The 26,085-nt window shown below is 40.6% G+C and overlaps 1 protein-coding gene across 1 annotated transcript in view; it reads right to left on the minus strand.

Moving 5' to 3' along the window:
• Positions 1-931: 931 nt before the first annotated feature.
• The window catches only part of LOC133985056 (cadherin-2-like), a 104,712-nt gene continuing 79,558 nt past the window's right edge, over positions 932-26,085 (minus strand). Inside the window, exons 13-16 of the mRNA XM_062424610.1 lie at positions 24,933-25,166; positions 19,142-19,281; positions 8,854-9,015; positions 932-1,153 (exon numbers count right to left, since the gene is read on the minus strand). Of these exons, the coding sequence (XP_062280594.1) occupies positions 947-1,153; positions 8,854-9,015; positions 19,142-19,281; positions 24,933-25,166 (743 nt within the window). The 3' untranslated portion in view covers positions 932-946. The remainder of the gene's footprint in view (positions 1,154-8,853; positions 9,016-19,141; positions 19,282-24,932; positions 25,167-26,085) is intronic.

Raw genomic sequence — 26,085 nt, forward strand, 5'->3', positions numbered from 1 at the left:
TGTGACGAGGTGCTCTGCTCTGTAGAAACTGATTCTCATGAAAATACAAAACTTGGTCACACGAAATCGAAATGAGTATATTTGATTCTGCTAATCTGTGTTAAACATATTTTGGGAATCAGATTTTTTTTTTTTTTAAAGAAAAAAAAGAGAGGACCCAGAGCTGTACAGTGAAGCCATGTTTTTGCTGGTAATATCATCCAAAGCTCCTCAAGGTAGGCTTTGCCCTTTTAGAGTGTCCATCCAGTGTGTCTCCGTGGAAATGACTCACACACGCACACACACACACACGCACACTCACGCACACTCACGTGCACACACATACAGGTAATGAGGTGGAACCCAAGAACACACACACACACACACACACACACACACACACACACACACACACACTCGTTATCATGGCAAAGCGCTCCTCCAGAACAGCGGGAGCTTTTAAAGCAACGTACAGAATCAAGACTGAACACAATCAAAAGAATGTACAAAAAGGCACATTTGACCCCAGTGCTCCTGTACTGTGAGATTCAAGTGTAAATGAGCGTCTGTATCATGGCTGTCGTAGCTCTTAACCATCATAGTGACAACATCCCCCCCCCCCACCAACCCTTCCCTCACCCTTCCCGCTGAGTGCACTGTTCTGGCTGCCAATGCTCCTGATGGTGATGTCCATTAGCCTGGATGCGGGAGTCAGCGTGGTCCCTATAAGTGTCATCAACTGTCCCCCTAGAGGCAGCGAGTCTCTTTACAAGCTGTCCCGTGGTAATACAGAAGTGCCGCTTGCCCAAATTCAAAAAAACGCCCCCCCCGTGTCCTCTTTTTCCTTTATCCACCCACCGGCCTGCCAGCCCGCCCACCACCAGAGCATTCCAGCACGGGTGAGGGAAGGGTTGGTAGGTGGTGGTGGTGGTGTGTGTGTGTGTGGGGGGGGGGGAGTCGAGGGTTGTTAGTCGTCTCCTCCGCCGTACATGTCGGCCAGCTTGCGGAAGCGTGGCCCCCAGTCGCCGAGGTAGTCATAGTCCTGGTCGCCGCAGCTCGAGGAGGAGTGAAGGGAGCTGAGGGAGCCGGCAGTGGAGCCGCTGCCCTCGTAGTCGAACACCAGCAGGGAGTCGTAGGGGGGGGCGGTGGGGTCGTTGTCTGCCGCCTTCAGGCCCTGGAGATAAAAAAAATAAATAACAAGGGAGGAGAGAAGAGAGGTGAGAAAAGAGCGACACAATGGATCCTTCTTTCTTTCTTTCTTTCTTTCTGTACTTAACTTTTTATTGATATTAAAACACAAAGTTCCCTCAACAAATGACATCATGTATAAATGTCTACACATACAAAGCAATGCAAGGACTCTTGACACAAACTTACAGTCATCTAAAAAACAGAGTGAAACAAAGATGTTTTCAAGGTCCATTTTTCAGTTCTCTCTCCTTATTTTCACTCCCTTCTTACAGAGTTCCTTTTTGTTTAAAGTGTGATCTCAGTGGTGATACAAAGTCAACCCAGTGTTTCCAGAACATCCTACATTTACCAGATTCTTCAGCCACTTCCTACTAATGTTTTTTTTTTTTTAACAAGCAACTAACATGATCCTGAGCATATTTGTCTCCTGTATTTGTCATTCTTTAGTTCCCTTTCCCCCCAAGTATAATATGTCAAATGTAAACAGAAATTCCACTCTCAAAAATGTTCTCCATACAATTTCGTTCTTACATCAGCACAACACATAAGCTGATTATTAATTTTTAAGGAAGAAAAAGGAGGAAGTGACTCCTGTTTTTATTGATGGTTAACCCTTACATACTGTTCAGGGTCAAATATGACCTATTTTTAAATTTGAGAGCTGCAAAAACTGTTAAATGTTTATTTTAGCCAGACCTTTCTTAATGTGACCCACAGTATACAACATGGAAATAATAGGCATCATTCTTTTAGTTGATATACATTTTTATGAATGTAAATGTACAAGTTTTACCTGTGTTTATGAAAATAAAAAAAAATAAAATCAGCATTAAAACATGTTGTTGTATTAATAATATTCTATAAAATCTTTTCCTGGAACATAAAATCGTGATTATGAATGTATTTGAGGGTTTTTGGTTTAGAGACTAACTATGAGTCAGAATATGAACAGTATGTGAGGGTTCAAAGGTGGAGAATGTTTATTCTTACAGATGTGTTGGTGCACACTTGGATAAACTGCCAACAACATCAGTCCAGATTGTTTTTACAGAGGAAATGTAATGACTGTCCTCTGAGAGAACTGCTTGCATCATAGCCGGTGGGGAAGAGAAATAATCAGAGCTGGCTCACCTCCAGATTCTTTATAGGTTTTTTAAAAAAAACAAAACAAGAACAAAGTTGAGGACCAATCTAAAAACTGAAGATCACCCACTCGATCGTGTCCTTAGTCTCCTCTGTGCTGCTAATGTGAAGCTTTTCTTTCTGTGACATGTAAGAGTATGACGAGGCTTTTATGATCATTTATCACTGCTAGCTGGTAACCGTGGATACCGTGATTATGGTGTATGCGTCTTAACCGTTAGACCACTGCTCCCTGCTGTGAGTAAAGAAGGAGATGTGGGGCAACAGGAAGGAAAACAACAACAAGACCGGAGAACAAATCTTTAAATGGATCAGAATTTATGTATAACAAAAATACAATGTTATTTTCTGATTGTTTGTGATTTATAAAGGTGATTTATTATGGAGACAGATGTTCTTTTAGTGTAATTTAGACATGCATCACGTTTAAAGTTAATAAACTTTGAATAAACAAGCAATCAATGAGCTGCTCAGTTCTGTGTTAGAGTGCTGCGGGGGCTGTTTGATAGAAACACCGTCACCTCACAGTGGGGTGGAGCTTCTGGCCTCTGACTCGACTTCACACTTGGCGGGTGTACCGCTGAGGATCCGAGGGGGGCGCGGTGACGAGCGTGAAGTTATTTAGACACGCGACACGTTTAATATACTTTGTAATAACAAGCAAACAGCGAGCTGCTGACTTCTATGTTAGTGCTGCAGGGGCTGTTTGATAGAAACACTGGCACATCACAGCGGGGCGGGGCTTCTGGGCTCTGACTTGCTGAGTGGAACACAAACTGTCTGATAGAGAGAGAACGAGGAAAAAGAAGAGGAAAACAGAAGCAGAGGCATTAAAACTAGCCGGCATACACTCTGGGAAGAAAGTCTCGGTCGTCATAGTCACCGTCAGAAAGCTAGTATGTCCAAAACTAAATATGGAGATGAGTTTGAGTGGGGGATCCTAGTCTGATGGGCAGCAGAATCAACCAATGGAAGGTCTCACTGATGAAGTCTCTTCTGCATTAAAACCATTTAAATTGAGTATATCATAATCATTTTATTTGATACTTTTCTCATTTGATACATATACATATAAATATATATATACATATATGTGGTTCTCTGCCCGTTCTGAACAGGCACGTTTTGAACAGTCTCTGCGCTATAGTTACTGATAAAACCTTCACACACAAAGCCTGCATTTGATGTGGGATAATGACTGAGCACATTCATATCAGGCTGATGTCACAGGTTAATCCCTGGAGTTCCATACTCATCATTTCTACAGCAGAGAGTTCAGAAAAACTGTATTAAAATATTTGCTAAGCAGAGCTGTCAGCCTTCACTTCATTAAAAAATGGACAGTGCCACGTTTGCACTGGAGATTCAACACAGGGCAGTGCAACAGGCCACAGACACAGAGAAGCTACAAGACTCAGACCATATCTAGTGCAGGATTACAGTAATCCTATAATACTTGTATAGTAAGTGTATAGTAAGGTAGTATAGAAAGCCGTGCTGCTGATTTCATACCGAAGCAGAGCAGCGTTAAACCTCTGAAACCAGGTCTGATCTCACACGCCGAAGCATTCAGAACATCTGAGAGGAACAGAATTCATTTTCACCAAACAACCTGGATTCAAACGTCCAATCACAAGCCAGCGTCACTAACCTCCATATTAACCCTCCTTTATGTCAGGAATGAGAGATGGAGGAGATCAGAGTGAAGGAGTGTGTGTTCGTGCTACAGTTACAGATATTTCATATTATCCTATCGTCCATGCGTGGTTACTCAAGATGTACAAAAACCTCACAGTCCTGACCTGGACCATTTCACAAATGGTAAATAGACTGTACTTATATACAGCTTTCTGCTTTCTGTCCACTCAAAGCTCTTTTACACTACATGTCACATTCACCCATTCACACACATTCATACACTGATGACAGGAGCTACCACACAGGGTACCAACCGGGAATTGAACCTCTGATCTTCTGTGCAATATATATCAAAGTCAGTTATATAATCATTCAACACCAATATTCCTCTTATACATAATGTTAATTTTTTTTTTACTGTATTTTTTATTACTATTGTTTTTATTGCTTGTGTACTTACTTATTATTTATTGTTCCTTATTTTTTTATTGATGCTTTTTATGTACATTTCCCCACTGTGGGACTAATAAAGGAAACTCTTATCTTATCTTTAATTTTATTATCTTATATTTAATATCAGAATCCAAATCATATCCATAATGTTACCTACTCTTATTTAACTCTCATCACATTCACAGTTACACATTCATACCTGAGAGCTGCCCAGTAGAAACACAGTCTGATCTGCTGGCCAATGAGCAGCTAGTTACCATCTTGCTTCTCCTACCTTTAAGACCACCACTGCCTTCATGGAGCTCACTAGTTTTTAGTGAGCATTCACGTGGAAAACAGAGATTTGGGAATGTGTCAGATCCACGGAAAAAGAGACATCAAGTTGGTTTGTAATTAAGGATTTAAAATTCACTTGTCGCTCGTGCTGACTAACGGGGCTCGGCAGGGGGTGGGCATGGGAGGGGGGCACGTGCTGTTCCTCTAGAAACATCTCTAGTTGCACAGCAGGGTGCAGATTGTAGAGATTATAACGTTTTAGTCCTGAGAGTAACTTTGTTAAAAGTGCCTTAATATCAACGTAGGAAAATATATACGCCTAGTGTGTGTGTGTGTGTGTGTGTGTGGGGGGGGGAGGTTGAGATGGACAGTAGGGAGTGCTGGGGGGGAGAAAGAGAGAAGGAGGGATTATAGAGGAGTGTAGAAGAGAAGGAGGATTTGGGTCAGGCTGGACAGATGCTGCCTCTATCTCTAGGAGGAGATTCAGCAGATTACCCAGCATAGCCTGAACTTAAAACCACCCCCTTCACACACACACACACACACGCACACACATGCACACACACACACACACACACACACACACACACGGTATGTAGTCACATGCACAGTTTCTATGACCTCACTCTAAGGGCTTCAACCTGTTCCACTTCCATCTAAAATTAACATCTAGACATTTTTCTTCCCAGTCCAAGAAAACGGCGTTCCTTCCCTCTTCCTCACCGCTCCCCATGTTTGGAAATGAAAGCAATAAATCTGATAAGTTGTGAAAATGTTTTGTGGGTCTGTCGTCTGACTGAAGATGTTCCCGTCGCTCGGAAACTCAACGGGAGGAAAGAATTAACGCAGGAAGAGAGAGAGAGAGAGAGAGAGGGAGAGAGAGGAGAGGCATCGGCTTGTCATGTCTGAAGGATTAAGCTGTCTAGATCAGCTTGCCATGTCTGACAGCTCCCGCTCATTATTCATAGCTCCGGTTGGCACATGTCTTTATGCAGCCCGACCAAAAGACACACACACACAAACACACACACACACACACAAACAATATGGAAGCAGATAGCGCACAGAAGATGATGACTCTTCACGCCTCCACCGTGGAACCGCCCGATTCAGACGCGAAGACGTTTATCGGCCCCCCGTAAAAAAAAAAGAGTTCAGCGTCTCCTCGAGAAGCTGATTAACCGTGAGAGTCACGTTCATCCAGCCGAGCGTCACACTCACAGCCGATGACATCAGATTCAGGATGTTCACCTTCTCTCTGGAGCTGAGTCAGAATGTGAGGAGTCAGTGCTCCACTTTTATGAATTATCTTTAACAGTCCAGTCAGTCTAGTTCAGTCTGATAAAAGTAGGGCTTCAAACAAAGTGCCTGTCAGGTTGTCCGACAGCGTAAATTCCCCCTCAAACGTACCACACCCAGCCTCCTCTCTCAGGCTCTGTTTTATTTGTTCTTCCTGCAGCTACTTTTTGTCACTTTTCATGACTATAAACAAGCGAAACGCCGTGAATGGCTTCGAGGAGAAACTGACTGTCCAAAAAAAAGTGTGTGTGTGTGTGTGTGTGTGCGTTCTCCGTTATCCCCGTTTGAACACTTCATTGTGTTGAGACTACAAAGACAGAGGATTCTTGGAGCGAGACGGAGAGGCGGTGGCCAGGAGGAAGCTATGATGGCAGGCTTTTTTTTGCCTTCGCCTTTGAGTGTGGCCCAGATTCATCAAGTAGAGAGAAATCTGTGTTGTTGGCAGAAGCAGACACGTTGTTATCAGTGTGGTGGCACCTAACTGGTACATTCATGCATTGTTTGTCAAGATTTCACCTTTTCAACACTTTTACTGAGAAAATCTGTCCAAGAGATCCTATCATATATAACATAGAGACACTAAATGCTTCAAAATGAAGGATATAAAGTTATGATATACATTATTAATCTATGAAATCATGTCAGCAAAAATGTATAGGTGGGACAGCTTCATCTAATAACTCAGAATACAAGAATAATGAATTTGTATTTGCCCCTTAAACATCTTGAACCTGTGTATCTGTGGACATCCTTGTATGATAGTGGCCTCCATGTGTATTATATGTATAAAAGTATGCATTGGGCACTGTATGTATAGAGAATGGACATAGATAGAGCCCCTTGTATTTCTTGTAACAATGTTATATATGAAGGCAATGTGTTTTTTTCCCCAGTTTTCTGTTTCCTCCTTTCTTTCTTTTCTTTTCCCTTATTCAAGTTGAGCAGCTGTGGCTCAGGAGGTAGAGCACATCCAACCCCTGGCTCAGTCTTCTCCACTGTTCTTGGGCAATTTATATGAAAACCTTAAATTGCTCCTGAAGGCTGTCTGCCATCAGAGTGTGTGTTTGTGTGTGTGTGTGTGACCATGTTGGCACCTTTCATGGCAGCGTCTGCCACCTATATGTGAATGGCTGAATGTTGGCATGTAGTGTATAGAGCTTTCAGTGGTCAGAAGACCAGAAAGGTGCTGTATAAAGGCAAACGTTTGAACTAAATGTAGCCGAGTTAGACTTCTCTTGTGGGCTGTCAGCTGTTCCAACACAAAACTGACACTTTGTTCATCTCCACTCTGACAGCTCAGTAACAGCATCTATACAAGCTTTTGACATCACGAGTAGTAGAACTAGTTTGAAGTGTACTTAGGCTTGAAGGTTCTTTACTGATGATTCAGACATCTAAACACACACATAATACCCATCAGTTCAGATGATAAGATATCATATTGGTAGCAAATATCTGGTTGCTTTAGTCTCATATGATCTTAATGGACCTTCTAGATCATAACCAAAACACCACACACATCATTTTATGGCAGCTGCAGTTTGTTCTAATGTTTAAACAGCAGCTGTGTTTACATTAACTGACAAGGAAGCTCTATGAAGTTGTTCCAGCCCCCCCAAAAAGTGGAAGATCCTGTTCATATTTATGTTAAGTTATTACAAATAGTAGCTTGTATATACAAAGTGCAAACTGCTGCGTCAGCAGTCTGAGTTAACTAAATCCAGTCATATCTCCTGAATACAGCCTTAAGCCTGATTTTAGCTTCTATTTTTACCCCTAATTTCTTACAGTGCAGTTACAGAGAACATCTTTAGGGTGAGTATGGAGGTAATTTCCACCTTACATAATGATACATCAGTATTACATTAAGACAGACTTGAAAAGACACAAACCTAGGATTTAACAGTAAAGTAGAAGACTCTAAAATACTTCTCCTAACTGTTTCTTGAAGGGGTGGAAGATGGCCTGCAGCCAGTCTGCAGGATTAACTAAACTCAATGGATTTACCTTCAATTAGATATCCAGGCTGTAACCACGTCTGAGGCAAGCTAATACTGACCACTAACAAAGCTAATTACACAGACACTGTACTCTCTGACCCAGTCTGTCTATAGCTACAGTGTGAGTGTGTTTTCCTAAACAAAATTGAGTTATAGTGTGTGTCCATGTGCCAACCAGTCATCACACATACCCGATACTTGTGTTTTCCTTCATAGCAGTAAAGCAGGCTGTGTATGATTGAGCTTCTACATCTGCATTTCTATGTTTGAATACAAACATTCTGTTTTTAATTAAGTAAGCAATCAAAGTGTTTGAATGTTACAGTGAGTTAGCTCCAAATAGCTGCGAGGAGCAACTGTTACGGGGAAAAAAAAAAAGAAAAGTGTTTGAACTACAATATCCCCAAATCCTGTAAGGTGATGAGGTAAACTGCACACATCCCGGCTACTCTTTGATGCTTTATACCAAAGGATAGAAAAAAAAGGGGATGAGAGGAGCAAAAAGATCCGACGTTGGGCAAATCCAGCTTTTTCTGAACGCTGTGTTCACTGACTGCTGGCCCACAGAGCGTTTGTATTTCACTCGAGTTGTGATTCATCATTTTCTGCTGTGCTGAGAAGTGAGAAGTGCATGTGCCCGACACCTGAATTTAATCTGGGTGAACAGATTGAATCTCAGTCAGCGAGTGTGGGACAACCTTCCTCTGCTGTGGTTACACTGAATCTTTACACCAAAAATGTGGCCTGGAGAGGTTTAACACTCACACACACACACACACACACACACACACACACACACACACACACACACACACACACACACACACACACACACACACACACACACACACACACACACACTGTGCTGGCTTACCTCGTGGATGAAGTCTCCTATGTCTCCTGGGTGTGGGGCGGCCGAGCGGATGGGGTACTGGTGGTCGTGATGGAGGGGTCTCTCATCCATACGTCTGATCCCCACCTTCACACACTCTGGCTCCAGAGCATCAGGCTGCTGCAGCTGACTCAGATCATAGTCCTAAACACACACACACACATATAATTAATTGTGAGGACATTGTGTGTGACATGCAGTAAAGGACCTCAGACCGGGATTCAAACCGGGGTCAGCTGCGTATATGGCATGAGCTCTGACCACTCAACCACCTGCATGCCAGATTAAAGCATTTCTTATATATTTGGTGACCTGAGATGTCAAAACCTGGTGCCTACATTTCCCACAATGCAACTTAACTCGATTCCCTCGACTGCAGAGACGAGGAGCTACAGAGGTCTGCTAACCTCACTGTTTTTTTTGTAATTCCACACCCCCAGTTTTTTTCTCTCTTCATTTTTAATCTTGTAGTTTCCAGCCCCAACCGACGCTAACCTTAATGACATCACTTGAGGCAATGTATCAGATTTAACAAAGCTCACACAAAAGGCTTTATACGATTTGTTTCATGCAGCAGTTCTCATCAACACCTGGAAAAACACACTGATGTTAAAAATGGGTGGAACTCTCCTTTAATGTGTGTAAAAACAAGAACTATGGAAGAACATCACATACACATCTTTCTATTGCTTTAAGTCAGACTTAAACAACTGTGAACCTATCCCTGAACTTTCCTCTTTAATAGACTATTGTTTCATATATTGGCAGTAATGACTGAACTGCTATTTTTTAAATCCACATTAACTTTGACAACTACATATTTAAAAAGAAATTTAAAACAATCTGCAAACCACTGGAGCACATTCTTATCCTGATCCTGTTTATTTTGTGCATCGTTTTGATTTCATATGAAATTGCACCTTATTAAGTACGGAGACACAGTGTCTGCATCATCTTCAAACATGAATAAAACTCTTCAACACTTCTGCTTGTAAAGAGACATAATCTGTTCTTGGCAGCACATTTGAGCTGCTGTAAAAACTAAAATGAGAAAAAATGAGCTTTTCTTGGCTTCAGCTTCATAACCAAACTCCAACAAATCTACCTAGAACTGCACAATAATGGATTCTGTAATGGTAGCGCTTTAGTAGCCTCTGGACTCAGTCTTGATCAGGACATACAAGTCCTGAGTTACAACTTGAAACTCACTACCTTTATGTTCCAGCTGTATTTAACAGATGATGTAGTGAGAATTTCAATGACTCAAAGGGGCATGAGCTCCTCTGATGCAACGTCTACCATCTCTCCTACATCATCCGTCCTCAGGGAGGAGTCAAGCACACTCTAATGCTGTCTAATTAGCATCCACAGTCTGCCCCTCTCACCTTCTCTTACACCACATCAGCACAGCGGGTGGGGTGGGGTTGGGGTGGGGGGGTGGGGGGGAGTGTGTGTCACGGCCTCTGATCTGTTCATGTTAAACGGCAGTGGCTAAATCACTACAGCAACCATCCAGAAACCATTTCATGCTCTCTGGTCTCCGGGGGGGAAATGGGACTAAAGCAGCCTTTTCAGGACAATAACGGCATGCTGTGGACTGACCTTGGGCTTTGTTCACAATAATAGCCGACCGAACACAAAAGTTTTCAGTGGAGAGCTTCTGAGAACCCTGCTACAACCTGACAGGATTTATTGAGGACTCTATGTTTGACATTTGTACTGGTATTTTCTTATAGTGTGCAACCTGTCATTAGTTTCCTTTAACCTTTGTGTCGTCCTCCCGGGTCAAATTGACCCTGTCTGTTTTGACTGTTCCTTCTTTCCTTCCATCTGTCCTTCTTTTCTTCCCTCCTTCCTTCCTTCCTTCCTCCCTTTCCTCCCTCCCTCCTTCTGTTTCTTTCCTCCCCCCTACCTACCTTCCTTCTTTCTTTCCTTCTCCCTCCCTTTCTTCCACCCTCCTTTCCTTCCTTCCTTCCTTCCACCCTCCTACCTACCTTCCTTCCTTCTTTCCTCATCCCTCCCTTTCTTCCACCCTCCTTTCCTTCCTTCCCTCCTTCCACCCTCCTTCCTCCCTTCCTTCCTCCTTCTTTCTCCCTTCCTTCCTTCCTATCTCCCTTCCTTCCTTTCCTCCCTCCTTCCTTCTGTTTCTTTCCTCCCTCCTACCTTCCTCCCTTTCTTCCACCCTCCTTTCCTTCCTTATTCCTCCCTCCCTCCCTCTTTTCCTTCCTTCTTCCTCCCTCCTTTCCTTCATTCTTTCCCCCTTCCTTTCCTTCCTCCTTCCTTCCTTGACTCGAGGACAACAGGAGGGTTAATATCAGTCTATTCTTTCATTGTTCATGGTCTCACAATTGCGTACGTAAACTAAACTGAAACATTTTTTGGATTAGTTTAACCAAAAATAAAAAAAGGTCAAACTTTGTCTTTTGCAGCGTTTTCATCACATGAGGGCAGTGAGTTGAGATTGCATTAGACTTTTATTATATTACTAGCCCCTTCTCACACATGAGTTTATAAGATGGATGTTATGGCAGTGACGTGCATGAGGCCCTCAGGTTGGATGACCTTTAAACAGCAAGAACACAACCTCCACCTGCTGAATGGCAGCAATCTGTGGAGAAAAGTGTCCGGAGGCTCTGTACTGTGTTTGAATCTCTACTTATCAGAAACCTCTCTGATGATTTTTGCTCCAGAAGGACAGACATTTACATTCCATTTCACATTATGTAATCTTCAATAAGCCTTTGAAGTTAAAGTAGTATTAGTTATAGGTAAGGATTAGAGGTGAGTGAACAACTGCAGTGAATGAAGGTCTAATAAGGCGTATTTGTCATGCTTAGCATGCTTAAAGCCTGAGTGTGTTCCTGGGAACTGAGTCTGCTTTTTATCTAAGGCTTAAATCCAGACAAATAAAGACTCAGTCTGTCTGTGGTTAAAAAACCCCCCCGACATAAAAATCAAATCAAATCAAATAGATTCCCGACACCATCCAAGGCCTGTGTTACTGTAAGCAAACCTTGATTTTCCTTTATTAGTTTTCTTTATCATATTTACTGCAGAGATCACATCAAGGTTCCTTGTATTTACTTTCATGTACTGAACTGTGTACACAGTCTGAACACTGAAAATAACATTTACTTGACCAAAAACACAAACCCAACACTGAGTTATGCAGTCATTTTATGTGTAACACTTTTATTTTGAAGTTGTATACAGCAGATACTGAGTTGATCTTTCTTCATGTAGACTGTTACCATTAAGTTCCATTTGGTTTAATGTCTTAACAAGCTGACATTGCTTAAGAGACATTAGCTTTACTTGTTTCTCTGCATCATTACTGGCTGCTCCACAACAGTTTTTACATCAGTACTCGATGAGATACACGTCACCATCAGTTCATCTCAGACTAAGTCATATTATTTTATTTAAGCAAACTGCTTCTGGCTTAAGGCTGACTTATGGAAAGGTCTCTCGACACTTTTGATAAGTGTTGCTCGACAGAAAAAAAGTGTAATTCGAAACTCCCCTTTCATGTCACGAAGCTGGAGAATTCTGTTATGTCTGGACACCTTCATATTTGTCACACAGTGCGATCGGGCAGCGTTACTAATGTCGCCATGGAAATTGTAGTTTTCTCTTAACTTCCATATTGAGATTTTGGTCTGTAACTTTACATCACTTCAACTTCCTTGTTTAAATAGTCTCTGTGTGGATGATATAATGTAACTGAACAAGCCAGCTGGAGGATAGCTTCTGGTTACCATGGAGATGACTGCAATCTTTTACCAAAGCATAACTTGAAAATGTCGTCTGACTCTTCAATTTATGTTGAGTGATAATTATCAAAAAGTTTGAACCTACCATGAATCAGCCTTTAGAATCCACCTGACTGACATTATGACATCATTTGCTTTTTGCTATGAGTAAAACAGAGCTTTGTAATCAAACCTGAAATTTGCCAAAAGGCCAAGAACAACTTTAATTAAACCATAAACCTTGATCATCTGTTAGTCATCTGTTATAATAGGCATCACTGTCTTGAGATAATTTGGCTGGAAACAGCTTGTTCTCTTTTTTAGTACATTACTGGAGCAACTCTGACAGCTGAAACTATATTAAATTAATTGCAAATTATATCATTAATATGCAACATTGAACAGAATCCCTTCCTGAATAATAATATCATAAACTAATGAAGTATGGAGGAGTCACTAACCAAGAAGAACTTGGTAACACTTTCTATGATGAATGTAATTAATTACACACATACTTAAAATGTGTTATACTCGGCTTAGAGCACTGTATAATTCTAGTTATAATCACTCATAAACATTCATAATGCTTTATAACAATAATCCTTACGCATTATAAAGCATTTGATAATGACTTATAAGGTCAAGTATAAGACTTTCTAGTAGTAGTAGTAGTAGTAGTTATTTTAGAGATCAGAGGATGTACCCCTTGCCCAATTTCCATTCAACTATTAGCACCTGAGAGATAAGTTGGAGATTTTTGCAAAGACCCTAGAAGACACTAGACCTTCCACTACTTCCTCTACTAGGACCTTTAGAAGCCATTCCAGACCTCCTCCTCATGATCATCCCCTCTGCTGTGAGGAGACACAACAGCTCAGCCTACACCTATCACTGCCCAGGCACCCACCACCTCATCACTGTCAAGCACAACTAGAGAAGACTACTTTACCCCTTCTTAGCCCCTGGCAACCAAACCCCTTTACAGCATCAGCAGCAGAGATATGCAGCAGCACAGTAGCTGCTCCTGGTCCCCCTGAGCTGGTAGACTTCAGAGCAATTCTGCATACCCTATGCACCCCATGCAGGATGCACATACTCAGAACACCTTCCCACTTGAGCAATAGAACAACATGGAAATGCCTTGGCAGGTAAAAAATAATAATAATAGCCATAGTAGTAGTATTAGTTAAAAGAGTATGTGCCTCCATAGAATTTGTTACATTATTTATATTATTTGTTAATATGCAGATAGTTGTAGGTGTTTTCACATTTGTCTAACTATTTCATTTTAATGGTTTTTTTGTTCATTTGCTACAAGCTGCTGGAATATTTAGAGTCTCAGAGCACTCCTTAACCTTTGAGCTGAGGAGAGGAAATCTATCAAAGACGTTGATGTAACTGTTGACAGAAACACTGTGTCGAAAATGTTCTACTCACTCAGTGTCCTCCATGATATAATGAAGTCACGCTGCCCTCTGTAAAACTTAAAAAAGGGCAGAACATCAGCGGGACATCTTGGTGTGGTATAAAGGAGATCTCACCAGTAAAACAGGGTGAATCACATGGTTTGGTTAAGGTTCGATCAATCCCTGGGCATAACTAATAGGGATCAATATCCCTCTGATATTTATATGCTCCTAGTAGATCACTCTTTCCTTATTTTGATTGAGACATTTTTGAGACTGTCCATTCAGAAATCGCCTATTTCTAGGCCCTGGAAGACCTGCTTCTGAACCAGATGTCCACAGGGCAACAATTACATGAATTGGTTGGTTTCCCCTGTGTACCACACCAACCATCACCAATTACTAGCAATCAGAACAACCTTGACTCAGAAATAAATCAAAGTGGCAGGTAGGTAGTGCATCTGTTAACAGTAGGCTAAAAGGGACTCTAGGGAGATTTACATTAGTCCCGTTTCCATTAAAGAAGCTCCGGGTAAAATTAAGGTGGTGGGAACTTTACAGTTGTGTCTCAATTGCAGAGTAGGACCTTGATAGGACCCACCGGACTCTGGAGGTGACCTAATCATTCTGCAACAGTTTATATACGCTTATTTTGGGGCTTTCTGTTGATGTAACATCCCGCTTTGAGTATACCCAATCAGCACTGAGTCAACCTATAGCCCCACCCTGGACTTTTTCGGGGCCGCACGGAGTACATACCCCGAGGCAGGGACTTGTTTTGCATCCGTAAAAGTTCCAGGAGATTGTCTTTCAAGGGAGGTTCCTGCTATGGAGACACACGCCAACGGTCATGGCCCTGTAAAATTACTGTAAGTTCCTGCAGTGGAAACGGCCCTAAACTCTTCAGGTATTGGGTCTAGTGTAGTAGACTATGCAGTCACTGACATGGACCCCTCCACTTTCACTGTTAGACAACACTCTACCCTTTTAGACCACAAACATCCTATTTATATCCTACTTGCTGATGGGCTCCAGACAGTGGAGACAAATTCACCAGGGCCTTGAACTCACCTGATCTGATAAATGACATATCAATATATGACCAATATCAATATCCCCATAGCAGAGTTGGTGCAGAGAAGGCCATAGATGAAGTCAATATGATATTTCAAAAGTCTGCTGTTAAAGCTGACCTAATAACACAATAATGGAAGCCTGTAAAAAAGCAAAACGCTGCTAAATGGTTTAGCTGAGAAAAACAGCAAATGAACAACATCACCAACCAAACAACTCAGCCCGATGCATTGTGTACAATGAGATTTTAAGCAGATATAAACGTACAATTAGGAGCAAAAAAACAAAATGATACCCACATGAAACTTGTAGATATTGAGAATGCTATTAATCAAAATCATTTCTGGGATATGTGGAACAACTTCAACACAAAGCAACCGCAAGCATTACTCATCCAAAAATAAAGGGACATCTGGAGAGCACATTTTGGAAAATGTGTACAAAGAAATACCACAAAAAATATCTAATTATTCCAGATCAATGTATTATAAAAGAAAATCTCACAAGAACTGACCACACAGACAAAATCTCTCCCGGCCAAAGAAATAGCGTGTGGTCCAGAAAGCATTAAAAATGAAATGCTCAAATGCAAGCACCCTCAAGATGCAGGGCGTAGTACTGAAGTTGTTCAATATCATATTACTGTGAGGATGTTCTCCTTGTGCAAAGGGCTCATTCCCCCCATTTATGAGGGTAGAGAAACATCAGACCCTTGTAAATACCATGGCATCTGCGTCAGCAGTTGTCTGGGTAAATTATTCTACAGTGTTCTAAATAAAAGAATACCAGAGATATTCACTTGTTTTATTGACTTCAAGAAAGCTTCAACTCTATTTGATCATTCTGAAATGTATCTGGAGTCAATTACTTGTTCAGTATGCAACTTTATCCAGAAAACGAATGGTTATATTTTCTGGAGCTCAAATCTCCTATGTCCTATAAACGCATCACCGCTCCTTTCCTCTGCTGGGGCCAGCAGTAGTTGCATTGCTAGCCCTCTGATCGAGCTGGACGCTGCTATTGGATGTGTAACGTTGAGTGACCGTATCATCAGCCAATCAAATGTTGATGTGTTATTGACAGAACGCCCTAAGGCAAGCAGAGTTTCTAGTTGGATTTTGATGCTGGCCCTGACTGAAACACCACCGCACGCTACTGGGTATGATGTGGTTGAATCAATGTATTTGGAAAATAGATGTGCTGTTAAAAATTGGAGACAAACAAACTGAATGCTTAAGCCAGAGAACAGGTGTTTGTCTTTATTTAATGTGTATATAAATGAAGCTGCTGTTCAGCTCACTCCCTGTCGCTCCTAGACAGAGAGGTGAAGTCTCTGTTTTATCCTGATGATCTTGATCTACTGTCTGCTACTGATCAAGGACTACAGTAACAGATGGATATAATGGAAAAAGTACTGTTAGAAGTGGGCTCTGGCAGTAAATATGAAGAAAACTAATGTCGTGATTTTTCAAAAACGCTCCAGATGTGAGGAGAACAAACACCAGTTTACCATAAATAATCATTACCTTGAACATAGTTTGAGTTATACCTACTTTGGCATAACCATAACAGCATCTGGGGGTTTTAACATGGCAGTGGATGCATCAAAAGAAAGAGCTTGACGAGCTCTAAATTACACATGTCACGATAACTTATTTTATTGGACGATATATTGTCTCAGAAATAATCACGATAAACGATATTATTGTCAATTGAAGATCATTTTATACCACTGATATAATGATAATATAATAGTATAATAATACAACAGGGGTGGTGGGTGAGATTGGAGAGTGGGCGCTACACTATATATATAAATTATATAAATTCTAAATATTTGATAGTGTCATCCACCTCATTAGCTGTATGTTGGTGAAGTATAGGGGCCAATCAGTCATTATAGTTGTCCCAGTTGGAGAAGCGTTACATGCACCATTCTACACATATATTTTACACTTTGAAAAACACCAACTAATGCATGTAGAGCAGAATGAGGCAGACACACACTGATAATTAACATTCAATAGAGAGCACTCACATTCTTTAATCACCCTAAACCCAGTCCTCTAGACACCCTCCATTCCAACGCTCTCCAAACCCAAGAGCTGAGCCCAGAAAAGAGTCCCCTATGCCAGCTGGTGCTGAGACAAACCCCCCCCCCCCCCCCCCCCCCCCCCTCAGATACGTTCCGACCAGTCTCACACCAACAATGCTCTCCAAACACCAATCAGAGTGAACTAAATTATAAATGTAAATAAAGCTATGTGGAACATTGGAAAGAAGAAACTGGAAGTCAAAGTAGATTAGATGTTATCTGGCTCTAACAGGAGATGATGAGTTGGCAGAATATCAGTTTACTGTCAGAGATAGAAAGCAGAGACACATTCTAACCAAGTGCAGGCTCAGTGACCACAAACTGGCAACCGAGAAAGAACGACACAAAAAACATGGCAACCAAAAGAAAACAGAATATGTGAGAGCCTGATCAATATATCGGCCCATATTGACCTATCACAGATGTATCAGTATTGGTGCATATGTTGTCTGATATCTGTCGATTTTAAATTTTCTATAGTTATATAGGCAACATTTTATGTATATTTGACCCTTCTTAATTCAAGTTTCATACTTTTTTCTTTGTTTGTTTTTTTTTATTTTACATTTTTATTTTAGCTCATTCTAATTTTTTAATTTCCAGAGAAGTTTACTGTTTCAGTGCACTGATGTCATTTTATACAATAATGTTCATTGTTAAACTGTAAACATCATACCTTCAATACATTTGAGGTGTCATGTGTTTGTCTATATATTCTGTACATACAACATTATTGGTCAATATATCAATATGATCATTTTTTTACTGTCTACTATAGGTATCGGTATCAGCCCCACAAACCCAGTATCGGTCAGGCTCTAGCTGAGACAGAGAAGAATGTCGTGGTTTCACAACATTTTACTGTCTGGCTAACACGGACACGTTAACAGAAATTGTGATTAACGTGTGTTGTCCTTACAAATAAATAAAAATGAAATGAAATGAAACAGAAGCTGGTTTTCCTGCTGGTAAGGTGTATTAAATAGCTCTATATAAGCAGGATATCATCTGTAAAGCAGCACAAATCAAATGCGAAAATGTTTCCTTTAGTTTTCTCGCAACAATCTTACCTCAATCTGCTGATTTAACCTGTGAGATGTTGTTGAAAAGCTCTGAAAAAAGCTAGCAAGTGAAAAAAAAAAAATCCAATTTTGCCAGACTGAATGTTGCTTTCGAAATACAATCTCAGCCTTTGTTCTGTAAGAGCTGAGAACGTCTACAGCTGCCAAACACAGCATTATGTGAACGTCGGTAAAGAATTGTGGGTGTGTAACGGCACTTCAGGTGTGTGTATGTTCTCGAGCGTACAGTGGAACTCTCTGCGCACGCTCTTCAGTCAAGTTGGCTGGGTAAATGAGGGTTAAACATTTTACCAGCAGGAGTGCGGAGCAGCTTATGCGCTTGGCACTGGCAGAGAAGTTGTGTGGAGGGACACAGGAAATTGTTCTCCAACAGAAAGCAATTAATCCTGTTTTGAGGTCCTCTTTTGTAGTACACTTAATCTTAGCTGGAGGACAGATGATTGAAAACTGTAGAGGAGAGGAGAGCGTGTCTGCGTGGTAACATCATGTGTCTTTTATGGTTATTTTTCTGAGGATACGTGGGTGTGTGTGGGTGTGTGTGTGTGTGTGTAAAGGGGGAGGTGCGAATTGTAAAAAGGATGTGTGTGTATTTATCACTGATAAACCGAAGTGCAGCTCCAGGCTGATTTATGTCGCGACCATCAGTGGCATTAAAGATAAGCTTGAAGACAGAGCCACCAATCAGATATGACCACTAACCTATAGTCAGCTCAGCCAATCAGAATTGACGTAACAATTAAATAACTGTAAAGGCTGCACAGCAGGAGCGATCTGTTTGGATGGCTTCTTGGTGTTATCGTCTTGTTATTTTCCCAGTGTGTGTGTGTGTGTGTGTGTGTGTGTGTGTGTGTGTGTTTGTACCTGGTCCTCCTCTCCGCCTCCCTCCTCGTCGTATTTGAGGATGTTGTCTCGGACGTCATCCTCAGGGTCGATGAGGAGCTGCTTGGCCTGACGCTCTTTATCTCTCCTCTTTATCCACATGACGAACAGCAGCACGAGCACTGTAGGACCAGAGGACATACAGATGTTGTTTAATACAGGGGGCAGTTCCAAACAACATCTGGAACCATGGAATTCAAAACAATTCTCCTTCAGACGAGAAAGGAATGTGTTTTGCAAATATACAGAAAATCTGTGTGATATGTAGCAGAATCTTAAAAAATCAGTAGGGTCATCTACTCATGTCTGTGTGGACGTTAGTGATGAAGTGAAGTGAAGCTGAACACAGCGGTGCTTAAGAAAGCTCATATTAGTAGTGATCCTCTGAGTAGTATGAACGTTTTTATGAAATATTATGGTAATGCTGTTAACGAGGGATGTACTAATGAGGTTTCTTCAGCCCAGATCCAAATCAAAGTTCTCTAATGACGAGCATCTGTTGATACTGAATCTGATCTGATGCTTCTGTTTATCTACAAAGACGCAGCTGTCCAGTGCTCGATTTAACGTCAACCTGAAAATCAAAGTGCTTAACCCTTACATACTGTTCATATTCTGACTCATAATTACAATTCACTTTCATTAACAGTCATTAATAAAGGTTTGATGAATTCTTAATGAAGAGTGTATTCTATTTATTTATGGAAAAAAAGACATTCACAATCAGTATCTTATGTTCCAGGAGAACATTTGATAGAATGTTGTTTTAAAAAAAGAAATTGTGTACATTTGAATATCCAAAAATTTGTATCAGCTGTACAAAAATAGAAATAAAAATATGCATTTTATTTCCATTTTGGTATATTCAGGGTCACATTAGGAAAAGTGGAACTAAAAGAAATGTGTTTAGGGCTAAAAACTGTATGTAAGGGCTATAAAAAGTATGTAAGGGTTAAATACAGTATGTAAGGGTTAAATACAGTATGTAAGGGTTAAATACAGTATGCAGTGCATTAAAATAACAGATGGTGCTGAGTACTGATTTAAAACCATCAAACACATGAGTGAAAGTTTAACTGGAGACCGTGACTGCTGACAATAACATGAGGCAATCAGCTGGAGAGAAGAGGTCTCACTCTGTCAGATGTTGGAACAACAAACGCTGTGTATGGTGTTATTTTTGTGCCAATTCTGATTGGCTGTTTTACATCCAATCAGGCTGCTTCCACAAGAGGCAAGCGACGGATTTTGAGAACGACAGAAAACAATAACATAAACACTTAGATTTAGTATCTGAAGAACATTCAACAGTCTCTACTATTTAGTTGAGTGTATTATACAGCTGTTTGTACTATTTTCTGCAGTTTAATGTAAGTTAAGGTAGGTATCTTTATTGATCCCCAAGGGGAGAAATTCAAAAACTGACACAACAGTAGCCACGTAATGGTTAAAAGTGATACAAATAAATAAAATGAAACACTATACACGATAAACAATTTTACTTTTCTTCGAAATTCTCTTGCTACATCATTTTCAAAAATCCATCGCTTGCTTCTTGTGGAAGCAGCCTGATTGGATGCAAAACAGCCAATCAGAATTGTTTCCTCTGGGTCTGTGATTGGCTGTTATTGTGTAGGTGTGTAGATGAGCATTCAGGCAGAGCTGAGAGCGTACAGGACACATTTATGTTTGCTCGGATTCATTTTTTTCCTTCTTCAAAATATAAAGTGTGCGCTTGTGAGAGTCCCACTGCGCTGTCACTAATGTGGCACAAAAGTAACGCCATATCCACGTGCAAATAACTGTCAGAGTAGAGTTTCCTACCTCGTAAAAGGATCTTTGATATGTTGTCAAGTTAGCTGATAGGACATTGAACTGAGATGAGATAAAAAAAGCTATTTGAGTGTTTTGTAGGCTGCTCTTTTCTCATAAGAAAGAGAGGAAACAGACTCTATAATGAATTCATCATGTCAGAGTTCAGCAGATCTGTTTACCGTCTAAACCCAAAGAGCCACTCTCACGCTGCTGCTACCAAGTCATCTTCACATTCACACACACTGCCGAGAGCAGCTTTGAGGCACCAGCAGAAAGGATTGGTATGTGATCAGGTTTGAATTTAACCAACCTTTTAAAAATACAACCAGATCAGCTCAGCTCAGCTCTTCCCCTTTCTGTGTTCGTGAGATGTTTATTTAGGCAGTAAATGCTCTTGGGAGGACCAACACCATTTATAGGCTTGTTTAAACAGCGTGCCGTGTGATTCCAAAACCTCTCAACATTTGGAAACACTCATGAAATTCTGATGTTACTGACTAATGCTCCCACATTGCAACACTCTTATCTTCCATATCTCACAGCGTTTGTTTTTTTCTCTCTCTCGATTAGCTCTGTATTCAGACGCTATCGGCTGACAGCCTGTGCTCCGGGAGACCCTGTTCACCGTCGTTGATGCGAGATTTGTATCACAACTGCAAAGCTTCTCCTTAAGTAGCGTGTAGACAGTCACAGTTCAACACCAGACAGCAGATGAAATCCTCTCATAGGATGTTAGTATTTTAAAGAATGGAGTAGTACAGCTCTTATTTTGAAACGACGTGTGGTTTTTGAAAATTCTCTGTGAATCTTTAACGTATTTATCTGTGTGGATGTATGAGGCGGGGGGAGCTCGGGCTTGCGCACGTGTATGTGTTTGTAAAGCCACACGCTGCTACCTGCAAAAGCCAAAATAAATTAGGAACGAGTGAAATTTGAAGTGAAGACAATTTAAACCCTAGAGAGGCAATTTGAAAAATGGCTTGTCACCATTAGTAACGTTTTTCTCAGTGAAACCAACGGGGGAAGGCTTGGCTGCTGGCTGCTAGCAGCTCCTCGCAGCCTTTTAGCGAGACAACAGACAACACATCGAGTCTATTTCAAACAACAAGACGGCCTATTGTGCCAGACTCCATGATTGGCCTCGTTCCGTAATGTGCTCGATGTGCCTCAAAACACGATCGTGTGATTTTATTCAGCCGTAGTATTGTGAAATAAACTAATGTATATTAATCATGAAACTGTGATTTTTTTTCCCTCAGATTTTATTGCATTCCCAACAAGTACTTGAAAAGCCTTTCAAAAAAAAAAGAAAAAGAAGAAAGTTCCCAATCTGATGCACTTTAGATTAAATGTCTGATATAGTAAATCCCAGAGGAGTAAAAGCCATTACTTGTTCATAACCATTCATCATGGTCTCAGCTGAGCACTCACTCAGAGAGTTCCTTTGTTTGTCCAATCCTGGCGATATTGTATTATTATTATTACTATTATGAGGAAGTGGCTCATAAGGGCTCGTATGCACGGTGTCCAAAATACATGAAGTGGTACTGTACTTGTTAACAAGCACATCATTCATGAAAAACTGCAACTGGTTTTGACACACACACACTCTGGGGGATTAGAGGCTGGGATCTCTGCCATGGTGAACCTATGCTTTACTAAACAAGCTCTGTTCACTGTAACTGATGTTACTTTAACTGCTGGCTGCCACCAATGGGATAAAGTATATTTGTCTTTAAATTCAGATAATAAAGTAAAAATAATACCTTGACTTCCTATTCAAGGCTGGGTTAGTGCAAAAAATAAAATGCTGCTTGGCACCTTTTTTGCACTTTGGCTTTGTGTATGTACCCTTTACCTCCAAGTTTCCACTAAGTACAGTAGAGTGATATACGCAGTGATCAACCAGTTTAGAGCCCCACTGATATATCGGTTAGCCGATATTATCAGCCGATATTGACCTCTCATAGATATATACTGTAGGTATCTGCGAATATGTTGTCCGATATTTTATATTTTATTTTTTAAAGTTATATAAGCAGCATTTCATGTATTTTTGATGCTTTTTTTCTTAATTTAAGTTTCATATATGGATGTTATTTTGTTCTGTGTGTGTAGTTTACTGTTTCAGTGCACTGATGTCATTTTATACAATAAAGTTCGCAAGTGTTTGATAACCACATTTAGAGGTACCATTGCCAAAAAAAAATGTATATATTCTGTACATATAACATTATTTTATCCCTAATATCGGTATTGGCCCCTAAAATCCAGTATCAGTCTGGCTCTAGGGCCAATAGAGTAAAGGGGGCTGGCCCCAGTGTTTCCTGTGTGTCACTTTATAGTGATTTGATTAAACGTGGATGGAATATGCTAAGGAATATGTATCATGTGAGCACAATATAAAGCAAATTAATAAATGTTTCAGAAGAAAACTACAGTCTATTAAAACTTGTCTAATATTGGTTATGGAAACATTGTACTCACTATTGGTCATTGGCTATATCATGGAACGCTGCTTTTATATTTTGTGCTCCAGATTTATGGAACAACCTTCAATGCACTTTAAATATCGATTCCCTGATAACAGTGGGACAATTTAGAAATATATATATTTATTAATTTGAATGTTTTTGAATGCAAATGTTTTAATAAGGAATTGATCTTTTTATTTCTGCTATTTGATTTATTTTATGCTTTTACACCTTTAAATCTGAATGCTTTTTAATGTCACTGTTTTAATTAGGTATTGATTACTGCTGTTTGTTTTTGATGATGATGACGGTGATATTCTGGCAACATCACTAGAAAAAATAATATATAAGGTAACACGTGAACAGCCAGATTGTCAAGATGATCTAAACCACTTTATTTGTAGATTAAACCAAAGAGCACCAAGAGCACACCTGCAATGTTGCTATTAATCTGTGGATGTAACTACTGTATGGTGAGTTGGAGCAGGAAGTGGGTCTACAAACAGAGAGTTTGGGTAATAATTTTATTTCTTAAATATTCTTATTTGTTGCCATGCTGGACCTATTTTTATCGATGTCACCACATTCCACAAAAATCTCAGTTATTACTTTGGTCGTTATATTGGTTTATGTTTTAAGACATTCATTGGACAAGAACAGTGGAGACATACAGGAAATGAGTGGACAGAGAGAGATGGGGAGCGACATGCAATAAACCAGAGATGCTGCAGTTCAGATTGGGTACCTTAACTCCAATGTTATCCAAGCTAATGGGCGAGAGCTTCAAAATGATGGTACTTTTTCTCTACAGGGCCGAAACATAACTGCAGGACCTTTGTTCAAATGTATCCCTAACCAATTAGAAATAACCAAATGGCCAATGAATAGAGCTAAAGTGAAAGTGGAGCTTTTTGGTGACCCTGAAGGTGTGGAGTCCCACACCTTCAGGGACCAGTTGGACCAGTTGCCCACTCTGCCCAATTGGTAAAACCAGCCTTGGGTTGGGATTAGGGTTCGCAAATACTGATGTTACAGATGTTTCTATTGTTCTGTTGTTATTCTTTCAGTGGAATCTTTTTACCAGCTGTGTTCCAGGTTTAGCGAGCAGGCTTTCATACAGCCTTCCACAACAGCTGTAGATTTAATATGATTTGACTTCTTACAGCAACAGAATGTTAAAAGCTTTATATCTCATCTTGGTTTTCATGTGCAGTCGTTCCTTTCTTTCATAGGGTGTAAAGTCATGGTGGAAAATACTGTTACGAAACACTATAATCATGTTTTCATACTTTCAAACAATTTAAAATGCTTCACGACTGTTGAAATTGTTGTGTTGTTATGTTTGAATGCCTCCTTTCTATTCTACTATCAGTCAGTGTCAGCATTATGCAGCTCTATCCTACAAACGGCCTCTACAACAACCTACTTCCTGCTTGTGTTTGTGTGTATGTGTGTGTGTGTGTGTGCTTGTGCGTGAAGCTCACCAAGCAGTATGATGATACAGATGAGGATGGCGATGATAGCTCCGGTGCCCAGTCCAGCGGCGATGATTCGCTCCATGTCCACACAGTCTCCATGGTGATCACACTGGCAGACCTTGACCCGCAGGTAGGACGTGTTGGACATAGGCAGGTTGCCAGAGTCTGTGATCATGATGGGAACCTCGTAGATTCCGCTTGCCAGGGAGCCAATCCTCAGACGAAGCTGGGCGTACTCGCCTGAGAGTGCCAGAGAATGGAGATGGAAGGGTAGATAGACGGAAAAATTGAAAGATACAGACTTCATCCTGCTTTCGTCCTTCCTCTCAATTAAACTGGGAGCTTCCCTGTATGGCTAGAGTCTGTTAATGATGGCCACTGGAGCAGCTGGGGCTCCTTTGCTTTGCCAAAAAACATTTCAGTAGTAATGCTGATTGAGAATAGAGTTCTACAGATAAAACTACCAACTAAAATACAAACATTTTTTACCCAAACCTTACATTAAGCCTAAACCCACAAAAATCTATTAGTTTCTATGAGGTAAACAGCTCAAACTATTGAAGTGAAATGTAGAGTAAAATGTCTTAATAGCTCCCACCACAAAATGCAATTTTCCCCAGACAATTGATTCGACAGCGTCAAACGGGCCTAGATTGACCATGTTATGTAGTTCTAATCTAAAGAGAAGAAATTGGATAATTTCTCTTTCTTGTATAGTGTTCCAAATGGAAACAAAGAAAATGCTGGAAGTAATAGAGAAAATACTTTGCTGTGTAAACTTAGAAGTATACTTGGAACTAAATCAAACTTGTACACAAAAATAGAACAAGTCACATTGGCTTCATTCGCTAGTTGGCCCAGTTGATGTTCTCACACCATCAACTGCACTTCTTCCCACTGATTATTTCTAAGGTGAATCCATTTAACCGCAGTCTAGTATAAGACGATGTGCTGTCTATGATTTGAAAGTGCCTGTCAAGCTCAGGTCACAGTCTGTATTCAACAGTTCAGCAGACATTATTACACACTTCCACTTTATTGTTTGGGCTGGTATACTACTTCACATTCAGAGCAAGTCTTTTGTAACAGGTATGAATCGAGTCTCAAGTCATTGAGCGTAAAAATTCATTCTTGACCTTGAGAAGACATATCTGCTGTA

The sequence above is a fragment of the Scomber scombrus genome, chromosome 8 (assembly GCF_963691925.1).
Source record: "Scomber scombrus chromosome 8, fScoSco1.1, whole genome shotgun sequence".
Lineage (NCBI taxonomy): Eukaryota > Metazoa > Chordata > Actinopteri > Scombriformes > Scombridae > Scomber > Scomber scombrus.